This window comes from Narcine bancroftii, chromosome 2, assembly GCF_036971445.1.
Source record: "Narcine bancroftii isolate sNarBan1 chromosome 2, sNarBan1.hap1, whole genome shotgun sequence".
Lineage (NCBI taxonomy): Eukaryota > Metazoa > Chordata > Chondrichthyes > Torpediniformes > Narcinidae > Narcine > Narcine bancroftii.
Window position 1 is genome coordinate 144,719,328 of NC_091470.1, and position 23,041 is coordinate 144,742,368.

A 23,041-nucleotide genomic window follows, 5' to 3' on the forward strand; every position below is an offset into this window, starting at 1 on the left:
ACTGGGACATATCTACTCTGTACTCTCAAAATTTCTTCTTTGAATATTCTCCATTTTTCATTTACATCCTTTCCTGAAAAAAATCATGCCCCACTCAATTCTCCCCAATGCCATTCTCATTCCTTCGAAATTTGCTTTTCTCCAATCCAGAACCTCAACTTTAGGCTCTTCTTTGCTCTTCCCTTAAACTAATAGAGTTGTGATCACTAGACCCAATTTGTTCTCCAACATTAACCTATCTTGTTCCCTAACAGGAGATCCAGTATTACACCGTCCCAAGTCGGTTCCTCTACGTATTGATTAAGAAAACTATCTTGCACATATTTGATGAACTCTAGCCCATCCAGCCCTCTTACTGTATGGGTATCCCAATCAATGTGAGGGAAGTTAAAATCTCCCATAATTCTGCTGCTATTTCCTGTCTTCCAACTGGCCATAGGTTTTTGGTATGGTCTTTTGCCTCTCAATGGAGATATCTTGAGATGATGCACGAGGCAGCGCAATGTGGGGAGCAGAGCTTGCACGTTCAATGTGCTTCAATTCAAAAAGTTGTTGATGGCTTTTGACAAAAGCACAAAAAATGAATATACTGCATACTTGGAAATATGGCAAACATGCCCAGGTTCACCGCTTAACAGAAGTTCACAATGCAATGGAAGTGGAGTTATAGTTAATCAGTGTTGCCAAGTACACACCTGTGTTTTAGATTTCTTTGAATTTAATCTTTCTGGTTCTTCTGTGTCAGAAACAACTTTTTCTCTTTGGCGTTTGGTACTCTTTGATGGTGATGACAGATCATCCTTGGACCTCTGCAGTGTAGAAACAATAAGATCAGTATCGGCATCAGTCGATCAAGACTGTTAGATCACAAGATGCAAATCGTTACAAAAAAGTTTTGCTTTAAAAGCAAAATGAACAACTATGAGAGAAATATGATGCTGATTTTAACCCAGGCCACTGTGGTGTCAGTAGGCTGAGTGACTTGTTTGGGCTAATTTGTCTGATTATGGTAAAAGTTATTGCCTGGGCAGGTTGGGGTTTGTGGAGGGAGGCGGATACCACCAAAGAGCCAAGAAGGCTCTTCCAGAGAATGTCAGCATGATGGAATTGGGGTAAACCTTTAGCTTCAAAGGCCCCAGGTTTCTCAGTGCGGTCTGGAGAGGAATTCCCAGGCCCAGAAGCTTCTCCACCCTCGTGACCACATTCCTGATTGTCTGCAGGAAAATGCTGAATTTTGGAAAACATTCTCTGTTGTGTAATTCTTGCCTTGGATTGCCACAGTTCATTCTGGCGGTCCAGCTCCTGGAAATAATCACTGAACTCCTTCTTGGGATCAGAGCTTTGAAATAATAGTGGATGGAAGCAAAGCAGGATTGGAGGAAGGCTTTGTCCCAGTACGACTGTCCCCAACTTCCCACACCTCCCTGAAGCAGGGGATGTAGAGCTCGTCGAAAGAACCAAAGACTTGTTGATCCAAACCAAGGCTTTTATCAGCAAAAGACAGGAGCTCTTCACAGGTGGCCGACCAGTCCGGAATGATCCGACCTGGCTAGGGACACAACCCTTTAAGGCCCAGACAGTAGGCGTGGCTAAGCTCTCAGCCAATCGCTGTAAGCACAGACATTACACTCTAGATACTGTAACTATATACATTGGTGATAGGTCTGTATTATCACAGGGGACACAAAATCAAAGTTCATGTTTTCATCATGGCCCACTTCATTTCCTCAAATGGTGTTTAGATCTAATTATTTTGGACAGAAGGAGCAAGTTAATTAACCAAAAATCATCAGTGGTCTGATCACACAGTGTATCGACCTCCCTTCAAGAAGGGATGGACAAGAAATACAGACCTTGCCAGCAGTCAACATTCTAAAATATAAAATGATCCCAATTAGTGGGATCACAGATTTCAGCGCTGGTCGTAAATGGTCAATTATCTGCATTAATGATTTCAATGAAAGAACAAAAGGTTTTGTTATTTGAATTTAAGTGGATGCAAAGAGCACACAGAAGAATATAATAAATGCAGTGAAACCTGATTTGTCTGCAGATACTGTGATTGTTGACAAAACAGAAATGCTGTTGGAACTCAGCTGGTCTCGCAGCATCCAAAAGAGGTAAAGATTTATCACCGACGATTCAGGCCTGAACCCTTCTTCAAGGTAGATGAGGGAAATACCCTTGAAGAAGGGCTCAGGCCCAAAATGTTGATGATATTTCTTTATTTCCAATGGGCACTGTGAGACCGGCTGAATTCCTGTGAAATATAAATGCAGTCAGAATTGGCAAGAGAATGACAAAATGTGAGGCTATTAAATTGATGGGAAAAACAGGAAAGATTTATTTTTACAAACTGGAGAAACAATAATTGATGCAAAGAGGGACCTGTGTATGGTCTCATGAAACACACAAAGTTGACAACAAATAGAGAAAGCAGCTAGGAAGACAAATAGTTTGTTGGCCTTTATTGTGACAAAAGCTTGGGTATAAGAACGAGGAAATCCGAGTGCCACTACACACAGCTTCTGTCTCACCACAATGCATGCAAATGCAATTCTAGTCTCCAAGGAAATATTGCCCATGAGGGCAAGAGCTATTTGATTCTTGCGATGAAGGAAATTGTCCTGCAAGGATTTGGTCAGCCAGGGCCATACTCACCAGAATTTAAAAGAATGAGGTGTGATCTCGTTGAAACATTTTACATTCTGAAAGGGACAGATGTGTGGATTTTCAGTAATTCTTGATCTCCTACTGGCAAATAGGATTTTGGAAAAGGGGGTTGATTTTTCATAAATGAGACGGGGGAGCTGGGGGTGGATTGAATTGAATCAAGAGTGTTAAGTCTCTGGAATCCTCTATCTCAAACAGCTGTGAATGGTGAGATGTTACATGGACAAGATGACGTCACATCCATGAGCTTCGTGAATGGTGGAGCACGAGTGAGGCTTAATCATGCTCGTTTTCTTTGTTAAAATTTCTATTGAATGGAGAAGAATGTGCCAGTAGAGTGATTAGAATGTGATAAACTATTACAGGCCTATTTTCCCAATCACAATCGGTCAACCTAAATATCGTTGTACATCATACTGGAATTATTTCACTGCTTGATTACCAACTGTGTTTAAATCTTTTCCTCACAACAGAACTATTAATGAAGTTTGTAGCATTTGATCAAGGGAAATCAATTAATATTAAAATAAAAGGTGAAATTTTAATACTGACGTAACACCATTGATCTTGAGCTTATTAGTCACAATGGCAGCTTGCTCCAGAAAACTAGAACCAATAAATTCAAGCTTCTGAAATTTAGTGGATTAATTTTAAACTTGGCCGCTGAAAGAATTTAAGGGATTTTTAAAAATTTTCTGCTCTGTCTGAGAATACGGATGGTGCTAATTCTGAAGCTTGCCTCTCTCTACCCTTCTCAGAGGGGATGGTAAAACAACAGAGATGGCAATGATTATCAGAACATTACCTTGCTGGATTTTTTCATGGAGTCTGCTTTGCTATCATTACTGGAAGTGCTGGCAGCACTGGGAGAATTACGGCCGCTGGACCTGATGTCTTCATTGATAGGTGAGGTTCTACCGTCAGGGCTGGCTGTCTGCTTTTTACGACCGCTGCGCAGTGAAGACATCTAATTAACAATAAAATTATTATTAGACCCACATGGATTGGGCTGATTAATAATTCATAAGTGCTTTAATAACAGTGTCAGGTTCCAATTAATATTTTCTAGTTAATTACTGTTGCCAGTGGAGGTTTCATTTGTATTATTTCTACTTTTTCAGAAGAAAAAAACTCCAAACTAAGTTTGAAGGTTGAAGGCTTGCTGTTTGTCTGCATACAAAGGAATGACAGAATACTTTCCTAAAACAGCTCCATGATCTGAACACTTCGTCTCATCCTACTGGTGTCTCACTCATCTTTTTAAGTCTCGACAACAGCTGCAAGTTCTAAGTGAGAAAATAAGACCCTTTGGTTTTGTTGTATTGTCTAAAACGCTGTGCATATTAGAACGGAGGTGGTTTTGAAGTCTCACCTCTGCAATCACACACTGGGAAATATTTCTGCATGCGTCTCAAGTTTCCATGATTTTATTAGCTGCAACTAGGGCAAGCACTGCTTTTTGCTGCAATACCAAACACCACTTTTATATTTTTATGTCGGTTTTCATATTGAATGGCATCGTATCAACTTGAAATACAGAATACCCAACAGAGAACATTTCATTTGTTTCACAAATGAAGTGACAACACTGAATTCAGTGTTGAAGTCAGTGGCCGAATGATTCAAAGCACTGTGTTAATTGCTTTAGATGATATGATGCATATACCATTCTGCATTACTTCGTTATATTTGATACAACAATGCATGTTGCTGCTCGAATCTATTTGGGGTCAACGAAGACTAATGGTGAACTATTCGCCACATCTGCTTAATTTCAATGTTGCATAAATTTTGTATTTTACAAACCAAAAACAAAAGGAAGAATAGTGTGCCTCCTACCGAGCCCCGACTCCTTCTGGTCCTCATGCTATGTTTCCCACTGAGCCCATCTTCTTCTTCTTTAACTGGTTTAAACATAAATGAAGGGGGATCCACTGGTTTCTCAATTGGCGGCAGTTCCGCGTATTTCTTGAAATGAATTCGACACTCTGTGCACAATAATATGTTGTCCCTTCCTCCGTGATGCCAGTCTTTGGATGCTGCGTTTTTTTTTAAAAACAAAAATAGTGCACTAGTTAAATAAAACTCAATTTAAATACAGGTCAAATGCTTACATGTAGGTTTGTAAGAATTCTGCACGAATCAGGTGGATTCAAACAGCGGCAGAATAGTGCTGAAATACGATGGAAGAAACATAGAAACAAAGAAGATAGGAGCAGGAGTAGGTCATTCAGCCCTTCAAGCTTGCTCCGCCATTCAGTAAGATCATGGCTGATCTTAAAGTTCAGTATCCCGTCCCCGCCTTCTCTCCGTAACCCCTAATTCCCTTATACTGAAGAAATATATCCAATTCCCTCTTAAATATATTCAATGAACCTGCCTCTACTGCTCTCTGTGGCAATGAATTCCACAGATTCACCACCTTCTGGGTAAAGAAATTCCTCCTCATCTCGGTTCTAAATGCTTTGCCTATTATCCTCGAACCATGGCCCCGGGTTCTGAACTCCCCCACCATTGGAAACATTCCTTCCGCATCCATTCAGTCCAGTCCTGTCAGAATTTTATGTCTCTATGAGATCCCCTCTCAATCTTCTAAACTCCAGTGAGTACAATCCCAAATTGCGCAATCTTTCCTCGTAAGTTATTCCTGCCATTCCAGGTATCAGCCTGGTGAATCGCCTTTGCACTCCCTCCATTGCAAGAACATCCTTCCTCAGATAAGGCGACCAAAACTGCACACAATACTCCAGGTGTAGTCTCACCAAGGCTCTGTACAGCTGCAGTAAGGTATCCTTGTTCCTATACTCAAACCCTCTTGATATGAAGGCCAACATACCATTTGCCTTTTTAACCTCCTGTTGCACCTGCATGCTCGCCTTCAGTGACTGGTGCACAAGAACCCCTAGGTCTCTCTGCACTTCCCCATCTCCCAATCTATTGCCATTCAAATAGTAATCTGCCCTCCGGTTTGTATTACCAAAGTGGATAACCTCACATTTATCCACATTGTAGTGCATTTGCCATGTATCTGCCCAGTCCCTCAATTTATCCAAATCACACTGGAGCTTTCTGACCCCCTTCTTCCGTGCACACAACCCTTCCTAGCTTAGTGTCGTCTGCAAATTTGGAGATATTACATCCAATCCCATCATCTAGATCATTAATGTAAATTGTGAACAGCTGGGGTCCCAGTATAGATCTCTGTGGCACCCCACTGGTCACCGCCTGCCACTCAGAAAATGAGCCGTTTATCCCAACTCTCTGTCTTCTATCTGCCAGTCAGTTCTCAATCCACATCAATACCTTGCCCCCAATCCCATGAGCCTTGATTTTGCATGCCAGTCGTTTATGAGGGACCTTATTGAAGGAAATCCAGGTACACCACATCCACTGGCTCTCCCCCATCTATTTTACCTGTCACCATCTCAAAGAATTCCAATAGATTTGTCAAGCACGATTTACCTTTTCTAAATCCATGTTGACTCTGTCCAATCCCTTCTCTGCTAGTCATATGCTCTGCGATTACATCCTTAATAATGGACTCCATCATTTTGCCCACTACTGATTTAAGGCTCACCAGCCTATAATTCTCCGCTTTTTCTCTACCCCCCTTTTTAAATAGTGGGGTAACATTAGCTACCCTCCAATCCATGGGTACTGATCCTGAGTCTATCGAGTTCTGGAAAATAATTCTTAAAGCATCTGCTATCTGAATGTCCACTTTTTTAAGAACCCTAGGATGTAGATTATCAGGCCCTTGGGATTTATCGGCCTTCAATCCCTTCAATTTCCCCAAGACCATGTCCTTAGAGATACTGATTTCTTTCAGCTCCTCCCTTGCATTAGTCTCTATGTTTCCCAACATCCTTGGGAGGTTATTTGTATCCTCTCTTGTGAGAAGGTTCTGAAGAATCTTGGAAAAGATGATGACAGGATTTTGATCTCACCACCAGCATTTTGCTGAATGTCACTGCTCTCGACTGTGCAACTGGGTTAGCAGAGTGGAGTGCAGAGAGATTAAAATGTTAAAGTTTACTCCTTCTGTATCGTTATATGATTGGCGATATGACTGGAGGATTGATAGTTATACACGTATGTACCATGTATAAATCTACCAACATTCTTATTTGCCGCAGCCACAGGCAGTTAAGAAACACCAACTTTAATAGCATAAAATTATCATCATGTGCCAAGAGACAGAGAAATATAATACGCACAAAAACTATAGATAAATAAATATTCATAATTGCACTTAGCGGAAAAAATTATGGTTCAATAGTGCAGAAAAATCATTTGGCATTCCCGGAGCAGTTTACAGTTATGGTAGTGAGGGGAAAGCCTGATAGTTGCGGGGTAAATAAGAACTGTTCTTGAACCCGGAGGTGAAAGACTTTGGGCTTCTATATCATCTGTCTGAAAGTAGCAGTGAGTAGAGATTATGACCAGGACAATTGAGATCCTTTAAGGCAGCCTTCATGAGAGATGTTTTCAATAGACAGACCAGTGCCAAGGTGCAGTGACAAAACATAGTTTTTCAAAAGTTAAAATCCTTATCAATTTTTGTCTGTTGAGATGAACCAGCTAAAATATACCACAATGAATTTTCGGTTTACTGAAAAACCTGAATTAGGTGGTCACATTTAGAAAGTAGAATTTTCACAAGGGGGTTCTAGAAATAGGCAACTTTGCTTATCACACAAGCAAGTTGTCATAAATTCAGTCTGCTTCCATATCCCCCACATCAGTGCTACAAATTGATTGCATGCAAGCTATCTTTGGAGGTCAGTTAAATTTATATTGAGATGAGCAAGCACATATGTTGATCAAACACCCAAGAAGAGCCCAATGGCAAAGCATTTTCCAGACTAACACTTTCAATTTTAAAAATAACCAAAGAAGGTGAATATGAATTGTATAAAAACACCTACTGGTCGTGAAACAATGACGACAGGCGTAGCCTTTCAATTCCTGTTCACTGTCCTCACTGTCAAAGTCATCCTCACTGGCTGAGCTGAGATCCACTGCAAAAAGAATTTAAAAAATTAGTGCTTTCAGCAAGATAACTTTGTGTACATTGTTGCAGACAACACATTTTATTGACCTGGTTGACTAGTATCACTGCACATTTTCTGAAAGGTGTGAAGATGGATTATTGCAATTCAGAATTGTCTTGTGAAATATTTACATTGAAGAGATGGAATTTTACTCTGAATATACATAATTGAAAAGCAGAGCAGGGGAACATGCTTTGGCCATGAAGGCTGCACTAAACATCAGACTCAAATTAAACTGAAATACTGTTGCTTGCAGTTTGTTAAAGAGAATCTTTTTCTTTAAAACTGAAGCTGTGCAGTTATTCAAATTATTAAAATATATTTTTACACATTAATGTTTAACAATGTTTACAATGTGGAAATTCCAACATGATTTGTAGTTGTTTTCAATAACCCCCCCCGCCCCCCCACCACAGATTATATCTTTCTTTCCGCTCAGACTTTCCTAAACCTGGGGCCATCTGCTAGAGGAATTCTGTGCACAAAGCAGCTTTGGTGGGAGAAAAAGAATCGTCAACAGTTTGGGCCAGACCCTACCTCAAGACAGAGTGCAGAGTGAGATAGCCAGTGTAATGAGGATAGGATGGGAGGACAGAGGGCAGTGGGGGACTGGTGGACCAGGGAGGGCTGAAGCAAGGAATTAGCAGGGTTTCTTATCCCTGAGTGATTCTGATGAGAAAAAGAGAAAATCCACCTTTAATTAACCACCGTGCACAATGTCTTCCAATGATTAAACAGCTACAATTTTACACCAAACGTCAGTGAATCCAATGAACTGTTCATGCTCCAATCCCTTTCAACGTATTCTTTTTTATATATCTACTTCTGTACAGTACAGACATCAAAGTTAACCATTTTACTTCTTTGAGTTCATAGCCATTAGATTTTATTCAGGAGTGAAAATGCCTGGCAACTGTGAACAACAGGGCATTTTCTTGTTTTCATTCCGTCTTCTTCCCCAAATTATTGAACGTTTTTATTTTACTGCTATCAATTTTGAACATCACTTCATGCAAGTTGCTCCTGCTGTACAAGTTAAATGTAAAGCTAAGTAACCTTTCAAATGCTTTCCCAACCAGTAAACGAATCCTATTATGAATTGCATTGAAGTAGATATTTAGCACCTGTGAACAATCTGAAGACAAGAACTCAATTAAATTCAGAAAATATAAAACAGATGTAATTTATTGAAAAACACGTTGATAGAATCTGGAACGAAAACAGAAAAAGCTGGGAATACTCTGCAGGTCAAGCAGAACCTGATGTAAAAGGAACAATGTTATTCTCCATGGTGATGGGAAAAAAAAACTCTTGGGTGGAACTACAGGAACTTAATTAAAATTTAAGAAAAATTTAGATTTACGCACATTTCATTTGCAGGCCATTTCGATGCCGCCCAATTAACCAAAACCCACGGCACATTTCAAACAGTGGGAGGAACTGGAGGCCCCGAGAAAAGCCCATGCAGACACAGGGAAAACGTACAAACTCCTTACAGACAGCTCGGTCCCAATCGCTGGCAGTGTAAAGGCGTTGCGCTAACCACTAAGCCAACTATGTCGCCTGCCTTAGCCTCACATCTAGCAAGCAGATCTTTTGTTCTGTGTCTTTACCTCAGACTTAATATCTATCTCCACTGATATTGTTGCTTTGCAGTCAACTGATTGGACCTAAGCAAGACATTGGTGTAAGTTCCAGAACGACTTTCTCCTCTGTGACTCTGCTATGAAGCAACAATGACACAGGACTATCATCAACACTGTCACACTTCCATCACGATCACTGCCAATCTCCTGCAACATCCAACGACACTAATCATGGGTATACTTAAACCACATGGATAATGTTGATTCAACAAAGTCTTTCCAGGGCAATTTAATCAGAAATGTATCCTTGACAGTATTTACATGAACCCAGAACAGATAAAGAAAATTCCATAAACACCTTTAAAAGAAATAAGTACAAATGCAAAACAGAATTTCCAACATTAAAAATATCCTTTACATTTGACGTAAATGACAGTTATATAAAGTACATATGAACGTTAAGCCTTAATTGAATATATAAATGAGCAAGTTTGTTTATTCACTTACATTTCTGCTAAGTTTGGATTGATGCACTGTATTAAGGGTGCTCCCCCAATTTCAAGGGCCTGGTCCTGCAACACTTGACAGTATTTACTTTTGACACAATTGATCCAAAGTGATGCCTATGTTGCATCAACTCCGACATAAATTAACAGGACATCACAATGTCCAAGGATAATCTGAGGGTGGGAACGGCCAAGGTGGTTTATCTGTAAGAACTCAGAGTATTGTACTACCCTGCATTCACAAATGCCTCATGTACATGCTCAGATAGAATTGTTGATGTTCAGTATTTCAGAGGGAACGAGCACAAAGTGTGCCAAAACAATAACCAAGAGGACTTTCATGAGGCATTCCAAAGTACAAGAAGCAACAACTTCAGCATGTTTTATCTTCAGATGCCTCCCGCATTACTAATAATGTGATGAAAGAATAAAGGCCATCGCTGGCACGTATTAAAACACATATTTCATACTCACCACCATCCTCTGCTGCAATCTGACAAATTTTATCAAGTTCTCAAATGCAGTTATTAAAATGTATTTTTTTGGAAGTATGAAATCAAAAACATAAGAGATTGATTTTTGCAGGACTGTGACCATTCTTACACCACAGACAAATTAATAAGTGCAGGACAAATGCTTTGCCACAGAGTTTACCGTAAATGGCAGCATTATCGATCACTGAGATGTGTGGATGTTATCTGAGCATTTGATTTTCACTGCCTTTGCTACATATTAATTCTATGTCACTTCCATGTCTGAAATTATTTGAAATGTGCAGAGTTATACCACACAAAGACCATTCAGCCCACCATGTTCATGCTAACCATCCAATGCCGGTCTATATCAGCTCCTAGTCCTTCTATGTCTTGGCAGTTTAAGTGCCAGTCTAAATATGTCTTATAGGTTAAAGTTTCTGCCAACTCAGGCAGAACACTCCTGATTCCATGACATAGATATAGGCCATTCAGCCCATCGAGACTGCCCTACCATTTAATCATGATCTGGTCTATCTATCAAATAAATGCTGATTACATGTGAATTAATCACACCCCTCAGAAGTTTTCCAAGAACTGAGGTAGCATTCACTGCCTTGGAGTTACCTGGCTTATGCATTACCCTTCTTGAAAAAAAGGTACCACACTCATTGCTATCAGCTGGCACCTCATCTGTAATCAGCAAACATTTAAAAATCTGTCATTTCCTTCTCTGCCTCCCCAGCCAGCCTGGGATACATCTCAACAGCCTTTTAACCTCAAACATCTAATACAGGTGGCCCACCTTTTATCTTGGATTCTGAACACCGCAACCTCCAAATACCGGCACTTTATTTGGAAATGAAAATGCCCAACTGCCTCGATTTGAGCCCCTGCCGTCCGTCGCCCCGCCCCGACCATCGGTCACCACCGCCGCACCCCCCCACCCCCCCGAGCGTTCATCTGTCACCACTCCCCATCTAACTCCCAATGCGGCAGCAGGGGTGCAGAGCTGCCAAACCCACAGTTCCATTGTGGCGGTGGCTGGCGATGGCTCAATGCGGGAGTACTGGCTGTTCGTTTCTTATAATCCCCCATGTAGCTGGAACCACTCTGTCAGTGCCAGAGGGATTATGGGCAAGGAGGATGGCCATTGATCCCACACTGAGCCACCCACCGCCTGCTTCTCTCCTACCAGGTGCTCGGGACCAAGAGTCATCTTTCCACCGAAGGCAAGAGACAGCGGGGACGGGGATGGTGGGAAGAAGGACGGGGGTTTGAGCCAGTTTTATTTTTAAGTTTTACTTTAAAATAAAAAAAACATGTTTGTGATATTATGGCCTTTTATGGTCTTTATTTAACTAAATTTATTTAACACCCTGCACCCCCTGTTTTGTGCGATTTTGAAACATCCCATTTGCTTAAAGGGACCGCCATTTTAAAATGATTCCGAAATCCAGAAGATTCCAAAGAACAACAGCAGGTGTCCAGGCCCAACGTCCCAGATAAAATATTAAGTACCTGTAATTCCTTTTTGATGGTACTTGTTCTATAATTTCACTGCGAATGTCATAGAGTCAAAGGTAATGAAGATAGAAATGGATCATTGGGCCCACATCAACCATCAACGAACCTTGCACGTCACCCACAAGAATGAAACCAGACCAGAAGTAAGACCTCACCTCACCCTCTATTTGCAGGTTGTTCCTTTCTCCTGAATGCATTATATTTTCTCTGGTTACCCGTCTGCCCTTAATTTAAAAAAACTTTTAAGGATTTTCCTTAATCACTGTCACCAGCCTCATGCCCTCGCTTTGCCATCCTATTTCCCTTTTAATATCCCAATACAATGTCTACTCTGCCACTGGGGGTCTCTCGCTTTCAGTTTTCTCTTATTCCTTACATCTCCTGATATTGGGGATCCCTTGGACCAGCTGTCTTTACCCTTCATTCTTGTTTGCCCTGAACTCTCATTATTTTACTTTTGAAAGGCTCCCATTTGTGAGATGGAGGCTAATTATGCCCAATTTCCTTTTCCCAGGTCCTGTGTTATGAAATTGAAACTTGCCTTCCCCATTCAGGACCAACGTCTCCAGTCCACCCTTACTCATTTCTAAAACCATTTGAAACTTCTAAAGTATCACCATCTCCAAATTCTGCTTCCACTTGCACTTAACTCATACCTGGCTAGATACTCTAAGATAAGCACCTTCACTATAATTTTCATACATTTAATTTACCGCTTTTCTTAATAGACCTATTGATGTTTAACCATTGATAGTTTTTGGTTATATTATCTCTCTACCTCAGTTGAAAATTCAAGGCTAATATATCAATTCCTTGACAATCTAGGACAACTGATTGAAATGGGTTGCATGACATGCTAAACATAAGCTGCCTCGTCTTAGTGAATTATTTCTCAAAAATTGTGGCCAACTTGATTAGGACTTACAGAATTCACCAGATGGTGGTCGAGATGGGTTCACAGGAGTTGTTGCAGTGCGGGTTTTAATTCTCCTGAACACGGCCTGTCTGCGATGGCGGCGATGAGCTCGAGAGCTAGCTGCTTCTGGAGTTTTCTTCCAATAGTAGTAAAATGTTACCAGTTCGCCCTGTAACAAATAGGACACTGGGCATTAGTGGGGTCTTCACTGTTGTTCTCTCACAAGGAAGCCCACCATTATTTGACACATATAATCAATCATTATGATGGTTAGAGATTCTTGGAAATTTAACTTTAGAGGCCTGCTTTAATGTTAAAAATGTACACAATTTCCATTTCAATTTGCACTGTCAAGGTGTTGGATCTCATTTGCTACAGTTGGGTTACAGATCATTGTGTCAGACACTGAAAAACAAAGAAGTCGTCACCTTTATTTATTATTCATACCATTCTTGCATGGTAAAGACAAGATGCAGCATATTTACATAAATATGTGAAGATATGTTAAACACAAAATATGAAATATTAAACTATATATTGTAAGATACCCCAATACCAAGTTACTCTATGCAAATATGTTCTGGGAATTTAGGAGCCTGATGGCCTGGGGGGGGTTGGGGGTGGAAAGCTGTTGCCCAATCTGGACATATGGGCCCTAGTGCAGCGGAACCTCCTACCAGATGGCAGAAGGGTGAACAGTTGACGTGAGGGGTGTGTGGAGTCCTTCACAATGTTTATTGCCTTTCACCTATATTGAGTGTTGTAGATGTCCTTCATGGTAGGAAGAGAGCCCCCTGTGATCTTTTCCCACTGACTTCACTATCCTCTGCGGTCTCTTGTAGTTCGAGGAGGTACAGCTTCCAAACCAGGCGGTGATGCAGTTGTACAGGATGCTCTCGATACATCCTCTGTAGAATGTAGTGAGGATGGAGGGTGGGAGAAGAACTTACCTCAATCTTTGCAGGAAGTAGAGGCACTGCTGGGCTTTCCTAGCTTTGAAGCTGGTGTTAAGGGATCAGGTGAGATTCTCCACCAAGCGCACCCCAAGAGCTAGGACGTAATTGTCACTGGCAAAGGCAGCATTTCCTATCCTTCCCCAAACGAAGGAGAAAATGGTGGCGAAACATCTTCTTGAACCACTGCAGCACATTTGGTGAAGGAATTTCTACAATGCGGTTGTGTGGAAATTTCCACGATTTTGATCCAGTGAAAAGTGAAAAACAGCAAACCTTCAGGATTGTGTGCAACTTTCTACTTGCAAATGCCTGCTGCCCTAAACCTTTCAGTCTGAGAAGGTCATGAATTTTGAAGACCTGGTGGATCGTTATGAAGCAGTTTCTGTTGGAATTTAACTGAAATTCAATCAATCTCCCATGTGACATCTCAAAAATGGAACAGCTGGATAATTCTCTGGTATGTTAAGTGAGTACTTTCCTGCAAATCCCTCAAGCATGCTGTCACAAGTAAATTCTTCCACAGAGAATGAACAGTCCATCAAATAAGTCCAAATAATACAGCACAAGATTATAGGATCTCAGCTCAGAGCAACGTTCCCCAGAAACAATCCTTCAGAATCTGGAAGGCATTCCTAATATCCAAACACAAAATACGACAGATGCTGGAACTCTGAAGTTCAGAAAATGCTGGAAATTCACAGCAGGTCAGGCATCTGGAGAGAGTACGGAGAGAAGCAGTGGTAACATTGTACAAATAGGAGTTGAGAATTGTTATCACAAGAAATCATTTCTTACACCTTTGATGTTGGCTAACCTCCTGAATACTTTTATTTATTTTTATTTTGGACATTGGGAATTTTACAATTTACAGGTACAATGGCACACTCTCTTCAGGTACTGAATACATTGCAGTTCAATTTGCTTTGACAATACAGATAGCATAGAATTATTTGTATTAATTGACAAAAGTGCTGGAGAAACTCTGCAGGTCATACACCATTCTTTACAGCAAAGATACATAACCTAAGCCCTTCGTCAAGGTATGAGTAAAAGGTAGGCAGGTGCCTGCATAAAATGGTGGGAAAGAGCATAGACCATAGGCAGGAGGCCATAGGTGGATATGGGTGTGAGGGCAGGATTAACAAAGACTGGGAAGTGATAGGGGAAGGGGATAGCTTTCTGAATGGAGAGAGAAGGCATCAGCAACCGAAGGAAAGGAGAAAGAGGGATAGGGAAAGAGAATGAGAGACAATGGAGAGACTCAATGGAAACTGGAGATGTTGATGTTAATGCCATCTGGTTGGAGAGGACCTAGACAGAATATTATTTGTTATTTCTCCAATTTGCAGGTGGCCTCAGTTAAGCAGTGCATTGAGGCCATGGATAGACATGTTGATGTAGGAGTGGGGTTCAGAATTGAAAGGGTTGGCACTGGGAGGTCTCGCTATTGCAACAAATTAATTCAATCACTGAATCATTGTTTTGTTGTGCAAGTAAGAGTAGATACGATGGGCCAGATGGCCCAGACAGCAAAAACACAGTGGGCTGAATGGCCTCATGTTATAATTTTTCAAAAGTTAACAGTAGCGTTGTTTCTTTTTTACAATTTGTCTTCAGGATAATGATTTTTTTCCATACTCATGTTCATAAAAATGAAACAAAGATCACATTTCTCTACTCCAGGAGGCAAAATGCAATCTAAGATACTTTATGTTTTATCTGCAATTCCCCTCAAGACCTGTTGTTTGCATCTCAAGATCTACATAACCTAGTCACAGAATCACAAGAGATGTTGTAATCTGGAGCATAGAAAACTGCTGGAGGAATACAGCAGGTCAGGCAGCAACTGTCAGGAAGAGGAGACTGTTAACATTTTAGGTAAAGACCCGGTATCAAGGCTGAGGGAGTCGAGGGGAGATATAACGAGGTGGGGTGCAAGGGAGAGGCAGGAGCTGGCATGAAATTGGTAGATCCATGATGATGAGAGTTTACTGTGCAGACAGAGCAGGGAGGAAGGTTAAAGATGGTGACAGAAGCTTGGAGATTGTGAGGCAGGAAAACACAGGCTCGAGAAAGAGTTTAAGTGGTCTGCAGTCCAATGGCGCGAACAGAGAATTTGCCAATTTCAGGTCACCCTCAGTTCTTTTCTCTCTCCGCTGACCCACTCACAGATTTTCTCACACATCCCTTCTTTTCCTCAGTTCTCTCTTACCATTTCTTCTCCCTTACTCCTCCTGGCTGCATCTGCCCCACCCCTGACACTGGGGCCTCCATCCCCTCTCCCCTACTGTTTACCACCAATCTCTTACCTGGTTCCACCCACCACCTTTTGTCGCCCTTTGTTAACTCCAATTATAACCTTCCATCCTCGATGATCCCCATCTTTCCCTCCCCCCCACCAGAGGCCATCTACCATCAACCCCTTTTCACCTGGAACCACCTATCAGCTCTGCCTCACTCCTGTCGCTCATCTCTTTATACTGGCTTTCTCCCCTTTACATCTCAGTCCAGATGCAATGGCTTGACTCTCTTTATTCCTCCATACCTGCTGAGTTCCTCCAGCAGGTTGAACATTTATTTAGACATACAGCCTGGTAATAGGCTTTCCAGCACCTGAGCCCATGCTACCCAATTACACCCAATAAACCAACAACGCCAGGTAAGCTCTGAAGCACGCAGAGGAAACCCACGTGGACATGGGGCGAGCATACAAACTCCTTACAGACAGCTGCACATTTGAAGCTGGGTCGCTGGCGCTGTAACCGGTACACTAATGGTGCCACCCTGTTTCTGAGCCTGCCATGCTGCACCCAATTGAACCTTAATTTGGCAATCAGCTCCTAATAAAAAGGATTGGGGGGGGGGGGGGTTGTGGGGTCCTAATTACATTGCTGAGTGTTTAATATTTAATCACAAGATACTTGGACATTGCTGGCTGTCAAATGAGCAAAACCTGACAGGGCATATCTGATACAAAAGATTGGCCGAGAAATTGGTCACAACTAACTTCATCCACACTTCTCCTCAACATTTTCTGTGTAGGGATAATTATGTTTACCACATTAAATCTAATTCTTTCTCTTCCCAAGATCCCACCCCTTTCTGACCTCTGGTTCCACTGAACACCACCACTTCAATAATTCTGTAATTAAAAATAACTTTCATATTAATGATCTAGAGTTCAGCTCACACAATGAATACCTTTTTAATTAAAAAAAATATTAATAATTGTAAAAGCCATGTGACTCTTGAACAGTTTACACATTAGTTTAGTCTAAAGTTAACAATGAGTTCCAGGAGCTTTTGTGCAAGGAATAACAAAGATAGAAACTGGATTTGAAAATCCAGTCCAGATTTCATAACCTATCCCTGCTGTGCATCACAGTTCAGGGATTAAGAGTCCATGTGGGTTGAAGTGCAATGAATCAAACAGATTTGGAACCACACACTGCTAACTATATGGGCGGCAGCATTCATACATAAACAAAAGAACATGTCCGACTGGCTTCAGAAAGGAACAAATCAGTGCAAAATGGTTCCTGATTTCAATGCGTACAAAGTCAATTGGACGTTAATCAAACATGTTCCGAGTCCACAGTGAACAAAGCTCCTGCAGAATCAATACTCTGCTGAAACATTAGCACAAGCAAATCATTGATCAAAGATTCTTTCCAAAGAAGTCAGCCAGACAAATTATCTGGTACTTTTTTCTGTACAAACTAATGAGCCTAAATGTTATTGGCAAGAGCAGTTTGTAATAATTCCTGGAGTATACAGAACAGTATATCATTACCCATGTTGCCATCTTGGTTAGTTCTCTAGCATTCTGTATTATTTTCAGACGACGTGGAAGGATCCAATGCTTCATTGTTTTTGGTTTCACAAGATGCTCAATGCACTGTTCTTGAGTAAAAACCTCAGCGCCTTGCACAGACCCCTAATTCACAAAGACATGGAAGAGGCCATTCGGTCCATCGAGTCCCCTGCACTCAGGGGAAGAATTCCATCAATTCCATTCTTCCTCTCCTTGGTTCCCTGCACTTCTGTAATTTATCCATTCAAATACACCCATCAATTTCCCCTTTGATTCTTTAGGTCCCTAACATACATTAGGGAGTGTAAATGCAGAAGCTCATTAATCCATCAGCACATCTTCTGAAGAACCTGGAGGAAACCAATGTAATTATCAAACCCAGGTTCACTGAGGTGCTACCTGCTGAAAGGCAAATAGCAAAGTACAGCCTTTGTCTGCTCTGTGTCCATTCGTTCACTCTCAATCAGCAAAACTATCTAAAGTGTTCTTAATTCAAACAGATTTAGAAGGCACCAACTTTTCAATGACCTATAGCCTCTTCATTTCACACTACCTTGATTTTGTCCTGATCTCATCACTGATGTCATTTAGTTGGATCTTGTTTGAAGTTACGTTCTGGCAATAGCAGATGACAGTATATTGTATAGAGCATGTACTTTAACTACACTAGGGACACGATAGCTATAGCAGCCCTAAAGTTATGTGGCAGAACGCTGTCTACTTTTGCAGACCCTGCTTTTGAAGTGTGCAAGGATTTTGAGAGGCTCAAGAGGCTGGGTAAAAGGATGAGACTATATCTCGAACCTCACATCATAGTCATTTGCTATTCAAGAATGAGAAGATTGTGGCGGTGTGAGCAGTGAGAGAGACACAACCACTATGTTGAGGGTCTTTAATGACCGTTTTTATTCAAATTCAGCGCGCCCCTTTAAGGGCAGCATGAGCTCAGTCACCTGGTGCATTGTGACATCATAATCGCTGCCCAGGGTGCGCGCTAGACAGGATGCTGGAATCAGAGAGAAACCTCTGAAGACGCCATTTCCCCATGGCTGCCCCGCCACGTGGCAATACAAGCGGGGCCTGTTCGCCATGAGGATGTGTGTTGTTCTTACCAGCCCTGTGTCGGATGTCGGTCGTGAACTCCGACACGTACGAGAGGTGGCACTGCTGTCTGGCAGACCACGAACCCTTGGCCATCGCCAGTGCCTGGGCGAGGGGCTTGTGGTCTGTGAAGACTGTGAACAGGCTGCCCTTGAGGAAGTAGTGAAAGTGGCGGATGGCCAAGTACAGCGCCAGGAGCTCCCGGTCGAAGGCGCTATATCTGAGTTCTGGTGGGCACAGCTGCTTGCTGAAAAAGGCCAGCGGGCGCCAGTGTCCATCGAGCCACTGTTCCAGGACCCCCCCCCCCCCCCCACTGCCGCAGCTGAGGCATCCACAGAGAGCGCTGTGTGCGCCTCTGGCCGTGGGTGCACTAGTAGTGTCGCGTTGGTTAGGACATCCTTCATCACGGCGAAAGCCTTATTCGCCTCTTCCGGCTACGATAGAGTATTCTCTTTGGTGGCCATCAGCGTGAACAATGGTCGCATGGTGCGAGCAGCTCCGGGGATGAAATGATGGTAAAAGTTCACCATCCAAACAAACTCCTGAAGGCCTTTTAGGGTGGGGAGTTTGGGGAAACATTAGACGGCCGCCATCTTCTCCAGCACTGGTGTGGCCCCAGCTGCCGAAATGGCGTGCCCCTGGAACTGGAGGGTCTCCTTGCCAAACTAGCATTTCACCGCGTTGACCATGAGGCTGAAATCCGCCAGATGAGCAAAGAGGGTGCGGAGGTGGGCCTTGTGTTCGTCATGGCTGCGACTGGCGATGAGTATATCGTCCAGGAAAATGAACACATAGTCCAAATCCCTCCCTACTGCATCCATGAGGTGCTGGAATGTTTGGGCTGCATGCATGAATTTGAACAGGCCTAAAGGTGTGATAATGGCTGTCTTACCCACATCGTCTGGATGCACCGGGAGTTGATGGTATCCCCGCACGTGGTCCACCTTAGAGAAGATCCGTGTGCCATGGAGGTTGGCGGAGAAATCCTGTATGTGGGGCACCGGGTACCTGTCAGGGGTGGTTGCATCGTTCAACTGCCGGTAGTCCCCACATGGTCTCTAGCCCCCAGACGATTTCGGGACCATATGGAGTGTGGAGAACTCCTCCTTTGCTTGCTGAAGCTTCTCAGGTGGCAGCCGTCTGGGCCTACCGTGCAGCAGGGGGCTTTGAGTGGCGATGTGGTGGAAGACCCCATGCTGGGGCACAGCGGTGTTGAAACGTGGCTCTATGATGGCGGGGAACTCGTGGAGGATGTTGGCGAATTCATCTTTGGCGGTGGCTACGGCGGCGATTTCGGGCTTGCAGGCGCCTACTCTGTCCAGTCGTGTGGAGTGGAACGTTCGGATGTTGATCAGCCTCTTGCCCTTCATGTCGACCAGGAGCCCTCAGGAAGTCGGCCCCCAACGTGCAGTGCTCATGGAAGCTAAGACGAACCTCCAGTTTAAACTTCTCCCTCCCCATCTGTATCTGTGCCCTGTGGGTGCCATAGATCCTGATGGTGAAGCCGTTGGCCGCCTGCAGGGTTGGACCACGAGATCGGGTGCGAGTCTCTAATGCTGTGTGGGGGGGGGGGGGGGAGGACGCTCAGCTCGGCCCCTGGGCCAACCAGGAATTGGCAGCCGGTGGACCTGTCCATCACATGAAGGAGGCTGCTTGTGCGGCCAGCCGTCACAGCCATTAACGGCGGTGGCCTTGTCATTTCCCTGAAACCCGCAGGGTTGGCAGCACTTATGGGCTTGTGCTCCCCAGCGCTGGTGATAGAAACACCAAGACGTCTAGCCTTCCTCTGGCTTGGTCTTGGGGGCGGGCGGTGGTCTGCTAGTTTCCGGATATTCCACCAAATTGAGGGCTGCCTCGTTCTCCCTCTTCATGAGCCAGGGGGCGTCCGCACAGGCTGCTGTCTTTCTCGGGTCTCAGAAGTCCTCGTCCGTAAGGTGCAGCCAATGTCCTCTGGCATTTGCTCCAGGAATATTTGGTGGAAGAGAAAACAAGGCTTGTGGTCTTCCGCCAGGGCCAGCATTTCATCCATCAGTGCCAAAGGACTACGGTCTCCAAGCTCATCCAGGTGAAGGAGTCTGGAAGACCGTTGCTGGAGGGGGGGGTGAGGGTGAGCCCAAAAGTTCCCAGCAGCAGATTTTTAAGGGCAGTGTACTTGCCCTCAGCTGGGGGGTGGTGGATGATGTCGTCCACCCTCGCCCCGTATCTTGGTCCAGAGCACTCACGACATGGTAATACATCGTGGCGTCTGCAGAGATGTTGCGGATTTGAAACTGTGCTTCTGCCTGCCCGAACCACGTTCTCGGTCGGTGAGTTCAATAGGGGGGAAGCTTGATGGAGACAGCGTTAAGCTCTGCCGAATCCATGGTGTTCAGGAGTCCAGAAATTCACCTGGGCTCGTCGGGGTCACCACTGTGGCAGTATGTGTAGTGAGAGAGACACAACCACCATGTTGAGGGTCGTTAATGATTGTTTTTATTCAAATTCAGCGCATCCCTTTAAGGGCAGCAGAGCTCAGTCACCTGGTGCATTGTGACATCATAATCGTTGCCCAGGGTGGGCGCTAGAAGGGATGCTGGAGTCAGAGAGAAACCACTGACGACTCCATTTCCCCATGGCTGCCCCGCCACGTGGCGATATAAGCAGGGCCAGTTCGCCATGAGGATGTGTGTCGCCATACAGAATCTGAATGAATGTTTATGGTGAAATACATATGTACTATGTACAGGTGCAATGAAAACCTTACTTGCTGCAGCTTCCCAGGGTTGTGAAACTTTGCAGTTCTCTATCTAACATTTCAATACACAAATATGCTGGAGTACCTCAGAAGGTCACAGAATCCAGACTCGACCTCAGTATCCGCATATTTTATTGTTTCACCCAACCCAACATTTCTATGGAGGGAACTCCTCATTTAAGAAATTATGTGCTGACGTTGGAGAGGATTCAGAGGAGGTTCACTGCTATGATTCTGGGAACGAAAGGGTTATCATATGACAGTGTTTGACAGGTTTTAACCTGAACTTGTTGGAATTCAGAATGAGGGGGAAATCACATTGAAACAATTTGAATGTTGAATGGCATGGACAGAGTAGATGTAGAAAGGTGCTTTCCCATGATGGGAGAGCCTAGGACAAGAGGGCACAAATTGAGGATTGAAGGGTGTCCACTTAGAGATGCAGAAGAATTTCTTTACCAAAAGGATGGTGAAAATCTGTGGAATGTGTTGCCACAGTGGTTGTGGAGGCCAGGTCATTAGGTGTATTTAAGGCAGAGATTGATAGGTTCTCGATAAGCCAGGCATCAAAGGTTATGGGGAGGCCGGGCAGGTGGGGCTGAGTGGGAATATAAATCAGCTGCTTATGATTGAATGGTGGTGTAGACTCAATGGCCGCATAGCCTCTTTCTGCTCCTATTTCTTATGGTCTTAATATTCAATGGAAAGATTTACAGGTTTTTTACATGTGATGGGGATCAAGAGGAATAAGGGTAGTACAGGAGGAGAGCACTACAGTAAATTATTATCCATATGCTTATTAAGTGACAGAGCAGCCAAAAAGGTCTGGGAAAAGCCTACCCCTGCTTCATTTCCTCACCTTCCATTGTGGCGATAACGATGGTGGAGCGAGGTGAAGAGAAGCATCTTGTGGAAAATGGTTAGGTTCTTCCCATCCCTCCGCTCGTGGGCTTCAATTCTAATCCTTGGTTGAAGACGTCCAGAACTAAACCAGTCTGAAAAGGATGTTGGATGATGATGTGGTCAATTTTGACAGTGGCAGTAACTATTGTTGAACATCTAGAACATCGATCTTGGGTGTTCAACAATAGTTGCGTCTTTGAATGAGGTGGCCAGCTGGTGAAAATGCTTCTTGCCTCTCACCCTTAAACATGGTCTAAACTACCCGATGGTGCCATCATAAAATCCAATCAAGGTCGAGCATGGTACTTGTTTCATACATCTTCTAAATGTGGTCCTGGAAGTGCAGCAAGTGATTTTAAACAGAACATAAGGCATTTCATTTCAAAGCTGTGAAGAGGGAGAAGAGAAGATGGCCAAAAATCCAGGAATTGAATCACCCGCACAATATTGATGGCACTCTCCAGGACAGACTCGGGGCAGCAGGAAGGGATAGGAAATAGATGAGTACCAAGTTCAATTATTAAAACAGATTCGAGAACCTCGAGGACAAGAATGAATGTTGAGGATAAGGCTGAGTATAAAGAAAGGTATGGGGAAGTATTTTTATGTCGATTTTTGCTGCATTTTCTGGACAAAAAATAATGCCGTTAGAGTGGCTATTGATGAGGATACAATACTGGGCTAAGGAAGGGATCTTTTGTAATAAGCCGATTTAGCAGCTTGTAGATTTAAGATAAATTTTATGAAATAAAACTAAACCTTTGTATGCAGACTGGTTTTGCTGATGGGAGTCTGATG

General features: G+C 43.2%; 1 protein-coding gene across 13 annotated transcripts in view; it reads right to left on the reverse strand.

Annotated features, from left to right (window-relative positions):
* The window catches only part of rerea (arginine-glutamic acid dipeptide (RE) repeats a), a 502,370-nt gene that overhangs the window by 33,589 nt on the left and 445,740 nt on the right, over positions 1-23,041 (reverse strand). For all 13 annotated transcript variants that reach the window (XR_011351646.1, XM_069918381.1, XM_069918382.1 and 10 more), the window contains 5 exons: positions 12,745-12,904; positions 7,602-7,694; positions 4,513-4,712; positions 3,479-3,640; positions 696-809 (listed from right to left, as the gene is read on the reverse strand). Coding sequence is in view for 12 of the 13 variants with exons in the window: in XM_069918381.1 (XP_069774482.1) it covers positions 696-809; positions 3,479-3,640; positions 4,513-4,712; positions 7,602-7,694; positions 12,745-12,904 (729 nt within the window). In the remaining variant the exon portion in view is untranslated. The remainder of the gene's footprint in view (positions 1-695; positions 810-3,478; positions 3,641-4,512; positions 4,713-7,601; positions 7,695-12,744; positions 12,905-23,041) is intronic.